This window comes from Plasmopara halstedii (assembly GCF_900000015.1).
Source record: "Plasmopara halstedii genome assembly, contig: Scaffold_671, whole genome shotgun sequence".
Taxonomy (NCBI): Eukaryota; Oomycota; class Peronosporomycetes; order Peronosporales; family Peronosporaceae; genus Plasmopara; species Plasmopara halstedii.
Window position 1 is genome coordinate 298,530 of NW_020187588.1, and position 8,521 is coordinate 307,050.

Sequence of the window (8,521 nt, forward strand, 5' to 3'; positions counted from 1 at the left end):
AAGGGAGACCGTCAGCACGATGACTCTGATCATATGGATGTGCGACCACCAAAGCGCTCACGAATTAGTAATGAAGATGGCATGGTGGCATTGTGGCATGGTGGCATTCATGGCTGATGTACCAACATAAATTAGCGACTCAAATAATGGAGAGTGCAAAACTTAGTGGGAGCAAGCTAATCAGAATGATTGATTCATTAATTTGCAACAACACATGGGATGTTGTAGATTTAAAATTTGGTATGAAATTTTTGGATGAAAGTGGGTTTTCGCGATAAATAAGAACGAACATGGTGAGATCATTCGATACAAGGCAAGGCTCGTTGCACAGGGGTTTAGTCAAAGATTTGGTTTAAATTTCTTTGAAGCCTACGCACCAGTAGCCAACTTGAACACCATGCGCATAGTACTATCAGTATGCTGTTACCTAGGTCTATCTATTTTTCAATTTGATGTAAATACTGCTTTTCTTTATGAAATGCTCGATGAGTTGGTATACATGAGAGTGCCTGAGAGATTCAAATGCGTTAAAGGTAAATTACTGTAGCTGAACCGTTCCCTTTACGGCCTCAAGCAAGCGGCTCACGTGTAGAACAAGACCGTCAACGACGGCCTATTGAAAATTGGGTTCAAATATCATCTATTGATTCATGCATATATGTTCCAAATCGACTTGAGTCTGTGATTTACATCTGCCTATACGCTGATGATATGCTAATTGAGGCCAAAACGATTAAAGAAGTGGATGAAATCAAATAAAAAAAACACTCAACGGTTTCGTATTAAAGATTTGGTCGAGCAAAGTTGTTTCTTGGAATGGAAATAAATCATGGAATACACAAGAAGACGCTTGCCATATCACAGAACCACTGCATCGAGGAAGTAGCTAAGCGTCTCATTCAGTCAAATGCGCGGCCAATCCAGAACCTATGTGAAAGTGAAATGAAGTTAAGTCGAGATGACTCTCCAAAGACAACGGACGAGAGAGAAGCAATGGAGAAACGACCATTTCGTCCATTGATGGGTTGTCTACTATACATTGCAATGGGTACTAGACCAGATGTATGCTATGCTGTTTCTCATCTCAGTCATTTCCTGGATTGCGCTGGCCAGGCACATTGGAAGGCTGCAATTCGTATACCGCGGTATTTGTATACAACTCGGTCTATCATATTGACTTTCAGTGGGGGTGTTTTGAAACAATCTCTGGTTGCGTTTAGTGATGCAGACTGAAGAAGCAATGTAGATGATCGACGATCAGTATCTGGTGTTTGGTGATGCTTAATGGTGGGCTGGCTGTTTTTAAAGCAAAATATCAGAAGACGGTTGCACTGAGCTCAACTAAAGCAGAATACATGGCTTTGAGCCAACGCACACAAGAAGTCGTTTGTGCTCGAACGTTAATGAAAGAACTTGGTTACAAACAGTCAAGTCGAAAGGTGATCTATGAGTATACTCAGGGAGCCATTGCCCTGGCGCACAATGTTGGTTACAATGCACGTTCAAAGCATATTGATATTTTGTCCGTGAGTGCGTCTCAAATGGTGAGATTAAAATCAAATCCATCCCAACAAACCATCAACTTGCTGACGAAGGCATTGGTGACACTTCGTTTCACTGAACTACGTGCCTCCAGTGGTATCAAGTCCTTATCTGATACTAAGTCAAGCGTGAGTGGGGGTGTTACATCACACGCTATACACTAGGATGACAACCGCATGGTGGTGGTGGTGTTTGCAGTTGTAGTTGATGTTGACGTTGCAATATCAAGTCAACATCAACTACAAGCATATGCATGTAACTTTTAGACTGGATGTAATTGGATTGATGAACCAGGATCTAACAGGTTAATATATTCACTTTTAATTTTCTGCTTGAACCCATACCTGCACTAAAGTGTCAACTAGCCTGCAAAAGTCATCGTGTCACTAAACGATTGTGAACTTGATCGGCTATTGCTACTTACGTTTCAATATAACCAGGTAAACGTACTAAACAATTGCAGAAACTCGCAAAATCAGGCTACCAAGCACGAAAAAGCTGCTAGAAATGATAGAATCAAGCAAATATTATAAGTGAATGCAAGTAATTGGTTTTTAGCAAAAATCATTAACGATTTAAGTATATAGCCGTCCTATACTTAGCTAAATAGATGGCAAACAGTCTAAATTGGGTCCGCCTTAACGCGGATTTACGGGTGATCCAGAGCATAATTCTAGCTTAAATTAAGGGGATTCTTATGTCAACGTTGTGTACACTACTCTCAGAGCTAATTCTGCGACAGACAAATTTTATTTAAAAACAAAAATAGAAGCTTTTATATATGTGTAATAAATAGGCTTTTTGAAGAGGCTTACGACTTCGGTGTTGTGCTTAGTGAAGCAATAAGAAGGAATTAAAGAGCCCCGTACATTTAAGGCTGCTGCGAAGAACTTAGGTCAGCTTCCTCAACGGTGGTCTTTTAAAAATTAGCTTATCGCATGTATTTATAACAAGCTTAATGTAGCGATCTGTAGTAATAAAAAAACATAAATTCAAGAAAGGAGCTGAAACAATCTCTGCTACCAGAAAGGGAACGTTCATTGGCTACTTATAAGATGATCGCTTGGACCCAGCGCAGCTGTCACTGCTGCGCAAAGTTGACTACTACTCTGAACTTAGTCTAAAATATTTTTTGAAAACTAGAAATAAACAGTCTCTAGAATTAAGGCTATTATTTGGAATCTCATGGACTCACAAAAATTTTTAACTGTCGTCATAAGAAGAAACGTGGCGAGACATAATCGTCAGTATGATGATGTTGGCGGGTAGGTTCGTGATCTCAAATCAAATTTTCGATCAGACTGAACTCACAAATGTAAGTCGAGAAAAACGCAAGCCTCGGTATTACTGTTAGAACAATTGCTTGTCAATATTTTCTGCGTGAGATTCGTTGGCCTGTGACTTTGCATTCTGATGCTTTTTAGCACTTCCTTACGTGCTACGGTGATCCTGAATAAACCACACGTATCATTTTGACGCACGGCAACGGATATTGCACCCAACCGTTCGTCACGTTGTCAGTAGCTGAGATGGGCTTGGTCGATATGTATAGCCTGCTGTTAAAAAACTTATTCAAGCTGCTAGAATGAAGTTCTATCATCCTTCAGGTTGCTGTGATACCACAGTTCTGTGCATGGGGGATGGAATTTTATCCGATAGTGAGTCGCAATTGACAAGCTAGACGTTGGTCTTGCAATTCCGATGCATCGGCGAATAAGAAAAGCAGAGCCTAATACCACAGCTTTAATTTACACTGTCTAACTCTACGTCAGCTAAATTACAAGTGTATTCTGTTGCTTCATTCGACAACTGATAAGATCGTGAGTGACCCAGTCACGGATTACTGGCTTATAGCGATGCGCTCAACTGAGCAACATTTAAAGCGACATTGATACGCTATTTAGCTGCTTGGAACGCGATGGTATGACTTGAACTTTTTCCACATTAGACTAATATACACTTGAGGAGAACTAAATGAAGCTATGTCTTACGGCTTGGATGGCCATTAGACGGGACCGTATGCACATCATTCTGATCATCTTTTTTGACTCAACTTTCCGAGGAAGCTATGATGAATGGTCAGGACATAGACACTGGATCGTGCAAACTAATCAACAAACCCTGGACCCCCTAATGTTTAGTGCAGACCCATCCCTATACTAAAATCAACAGAAAAGTATCCTGGGACACATGTTAAATTCAAAAATGATCTTCGGCAACAAAGACGCACATACTAAAACCAAGAGAAAAATATGTTGGTCAACAAGCACACAAACTATTTTAAAGGCATTCTACCTACTCTTTCGTACTCTCAAAAAAGCAACTGTACGAGCCAAGAAGAAAAATTAATATCATTAAAAATATGCTTAAAGTTGATGTCAATTTCTGAATAATTTTTTTATGTATACACAAAATGCTCTCGAGAGTATAAATCGGAGACTTTGCAGTAAAAAACCTAAAGTTACAAACACACTTTAAATGCCGCCACTCGAGGAGTTGAATGTTATCTCACCAGTCTCCACTACATAGCTCGCTTTAGTCCATTATCTTGAAATTTTTTAATCTCTAAAGCATCACAGCTCCTTGATCTTTTTTGGTGTATGGATTCCAACAAATGCTCGGTTCACACTTTGAAGATTTAGTGACTTTGGATTTCATCAGATTTAGTGCATTAACTTAAAAGCAAGCAATTGGCAATGGAAGTTGCGGTAGTCTTGTAGTCCTTTTTTCATGCTAGTATATACAATCACGCGAGCTGTTTGTATATGCAAGTGGTATGTACTGCATTGTTTGGCAAGTTGTCAAATGCAGCGTCAAAATGCTGCTCGAATGACCTATTACTCTTAGTAGTATTACTATTACAAAATAGTTTATTTTATTGCCGTTGTGAGAAATCATTTCACTGCGATAGCGCCGAAATCATCATGTACTACAACTGATGTGAGAATACTAGAATTCGCAAGCAAGAGCTATTTACAGAAGAAAAAATGATAATAGCTATTATATGTAGTAAAATATTTAATTTTTGCCATTCAAACATAGTATGCTGTTCAAAAACACTTAAAACTGGCTTAAACAAATGGAGTTTGTGTGCCTTCTTGCCAAATGTTTCGTAACTGAACTAACTACGTTGCTTGATATAAAATGCATTTGCTACGTCCTTGTTCTTAAGATTTTCATGCGTATTTTCTGGTGAATTGCCAAGAGCAAAAGTACCTTGCTTGCTTTCTTCGCACACGTCAATTGAAGTTCTCGGATTGAGACCGCAGACGATATGTTTTAAGGTGAGAGTTTGGGTGCTTCATTCTCAAACATGTGCATTCTCTTTGAGTTTGCATTGCCAAACGTCACCTCTGTCCTGATACGTGGACGTATAGGTACAGTTGGATTTGGTTCGGTAGGAACTTCGACATGTTTCGCTTTATGTTCTATAACAGCGGAGGCTACTGCAAAGTGTACTCTCCCAGCACGTCACAAATGAAAAAAATAATCTTGTTTTCAATTTTTTTGCGTGATCTCGCAGAACATCAGCTGGAAGCATACTGTCATTCCACAGATGTTTCACAAGATTGATGATGTCTTCGTAAAAGATCAACTTTTGCACAGAAATGATGCGCTTCGCCAACTCAGGCCTCTCGTCGACTCTAAAAGCTTTTTCTTGCTTAAAATGTTGGACCTTAAAGTCAAATGTTGCACCCTGTTGGCTTATGAAATCAATTTCCGAAACCTCGTCAAAGATCAAATTGGGCTTGAGTCCAGCTAAAGCATTCTGCACTTTGTTGCTGGTCATAAAGCGTCTGTTATGGCTTTCATCTTACCGATGTGTCATTAACAATGAAACTCTGGGTGGCTGAAATTGCACAGCTTGCTCCGGTTATGTCGGTAGTTTACTCTGCAGGCCTGTGATAGATCAATTGATCTAACCTTGATGGGTCCTCTGTAATTCTACCTCTATTTTTTCTCAGAAAGAGTTTCTCTGTAAGGTTTTATGGGAATCCGAATGCTCCAGGCGACGAGGATTATTTTCTTGTGGAGCTTACAAGCAGGTATCAGATTATAGCCATTGACCGAGTTTACTATGACGCTTCATAAGTTATCGTGCGATCCTATATTTTGCTTGACGAAGAGTATCGTGCTGAGGATTTAAAAGTGTTTCTAATGCTGAATATCTGGGTTGTATACCACCGGCAAATACTGGCATTTCTTATGATGGACGTTGGGGGTATTTTTTAAAGGCAATGCGGACGCAAAAGAGACTCTTGCCAACGATCCATCGAATGTTTTCATATAGAAGAGTAAAAAAACACACAGCATTTGTCATTACAAGTTGGATTCTCATCAAACACATTGCTTTCAATGTTAATTGTATGTCACTTGGAAGTATCACGGAAGAAGTGTCGTATTCAAAAAGACTGTCGTACCCGGGGATTACCAAGTTTTCTAGAAATGTTATGGAAGCACGATTGGCCCGGTATTCAGTACTGCATCCTATTGTGTAAAAGTGTTAGTGTACGACATGGCAGAAAAAAGCAATGGCGATTCTTAACGTTTGGGAGAGGAATAATAAAAAAATATATTAGTCAATACTAATACTATGGATAAATAGGTCATATTACGTCATGATCTGTGTTACTATATTAAAGAGCTTGCAAGATTGTTACAGAGAGCGAAAATCAACAGTATCATCAATATCACATCATTTGCTTTAACCTCTGGTGTAGCATGCTTCGTATTCTGGTCGTATGCATCTTAACTTTTGCTCCTCGGCAATAAAGCTCCTCATTTTTGACGGCATCTACTGACGCTTATTTCACAAGTTTCTTAAACTCGTATCGGAGAAGCAAGCGGAGAGTTCTGGTTTTCTTATCCCTTTTCATTCAGGACTGAAAAAACAGTTTAGTACACTGCCTGGGTAAAGACTGAATTGCTGCTCCCTTGTTCGCACGCTTTCTCTTTACAAGATGGTGCCGGTTGCCGCCTTGGATGTATATGGTGCAACTTGAGGTGCCTTTGATTTTGATTTGGAACTAAGTTTAAAGTGCTCGAGAGTTCTTAGTCGCTCGCTCTCTTCTAGCAGCGTAAACTTTTTTTTGTACTGCAAAGTATACTGTTCTAATGCGTCGCAACTGAAATTGTCCATCTTGTGATCAGCAATTCGGGTGAGAATCTTCTGAACATAAGCTGGATGCATCTTGTCTTGCGAAAAAGAGGTTACGAGACCAATAATGAGTCGCTGGGCGGTTGCTTTTGACTGAGCATTTCCGTTGAGCAATGTTGGAATGACATCGTCTACCAAATGTGAACTACTGTAAAGTGCTTTAAGTGCTTTTATTCCATACTTGTCCAGTCCATCTCGGGATGCTACAGTATTTTCACAATACCAGACGTACTTTGGCATGTAAGTTAGAATAGAGCTGTCATCAGTGGGTTTGCCATGTTTCATTTGCAGCAATGTTTCAATGAATCTATCAGGCGTCATTCCCTGCACACTTTTGAACTCGGCTGCTCACACATCGTCGGGTATCAGTGGTTGAGGCTGAGACAACTCAAGAGCGATAGTCTGACAAACATTATAATTTCGCTCGTATTCAAATAGAGCTGGTATGAGAGTGCATGTAACAAGCCAGCATAAATTGCTTTAATGTACTGCACAAAATATTGCACCGCCTTCTCCAGAAGTTGATCGTCAAGAAATCCATCTTTGTCTTTCAGCACCATCTCAATAATGAGAGGAGTGACACCATTAAGCCAGCAATCTCTTCGGAAAATGATACTGATTTTGCAGAGTGATCAATGCGGTGAGGTCATGTTTCATTTCATCCCACTTCAACGCTGTTTCGATAAGATCCTTTCGTCGGAGATCCAAGTAATTTACCGAATTAAATGGAGCGTTCACGTTGTAAGAACCGCGAGCATGATCAGATAGCTCCAATGCTCCACCAAACGTTAGGAGCGCATTTTTATCCTTTCTTTCTGCCTTGAAGCCGATTTAATGTTCCTTCACTCCTTTAAATGCTATTATCTTCGATCATCCCAGTGTCCCAGTGCGCTGGATGATCCTTCTAATCCCAACCTTCACAATATTATCCCACGCTGCTAACATCTTCGAAAGTGTTCCTGGAGCAATGCTTTGTGCACCTCTCTCGACACCACGGAGATCCAACATTTTGTCTTCGCCTCTAGAGCCCATTTTGATCTTTAACTCCATAAGTGAAAGACGTGTTGACTCTTATGTGATCGAGATCCTGCGCTGGATATTGACTAGCATTATTCAATAAGTTTGATGCTGGCAGCGGATAATTTTCCGCACCTGTAGACCGAGTGATATAGTAAGCCGAGCGAGAATTGGTACAATGTTAGTTGCTGTGTGATGTCTCACAAAAAGTATTTACCGGTGTCGTAGCCCGGTATTTGCACCTTACTGATACAAAATACCAGTAGCTTTTACTGTGCACCAATGTCGAATTGTGGAAAAGTTACCATCTAGATGTCAGTTATTTGGATGGTCAGAAAGAATTTGGTATGGTCAGAAAGAATTTGGTATGGTCAAAAAGAAAGTTTAGTGTGGTGGGTGGTCAGAAAAGATTTTAATATGGTCAAAAGGAATTGCCACTTGTGATCTTGTCGTTTTCACTTCACCATTATAGACTCTTTTCTCTAAGGAAAACGGATTAATTCTACGTAACAACCATCATGACTACAGCGGGGCTGCCGTAGCAAAACGCTTGAGGAAGCGTACTTTAGATCACCGACCTTTCGTTCTTTACAAGAACCAAGTACTCGTGCAGCGGATCCCAATCCGCTGCCTCTAAAAGTACTTAAAAGCCCTAACCAAGGCAAACGAAACACTTCTGTCCAAAATCGATGTTGACTTTTATTTATCTTTTTATCCTGATTGAAAAAGTTTAGATTTCCCTAAATATACTAAATATGTATAGTAAAATATAGATATGCATAACTACTGGCTACCTAGCCACAT

General features: G+C 39.9%; 1 protein-coding gene across 1 annotated transcript; it reads right to left on the bottom strand.

Moving 5' to 3' along the window:
* Window positions 1-6,496: 6,496 nt before the first annotated feature.
* On the bottom strand, window positions 6,497-7,732 carry PHALS_13623 (uncharacterized protein; the record flags this gene model as incomplete). Its single annotated transcript, XM_024729418.1, has 4 exons — window positions 6,497-7,024; window positions 7,207-7,300; window positions 7,368-7,519; window positions 7,616-7,732. The coding sequence occupies 4 exons, from the start codon at window positions 7,730-7,732 to the stop codon at window positions 6,497-6,499; spliced, it is 891 nt and encodes a 296-aa protein (XP_024579797.1).
* Window positions 7,733-8,521: the final 789 nt, after the last annotated feature.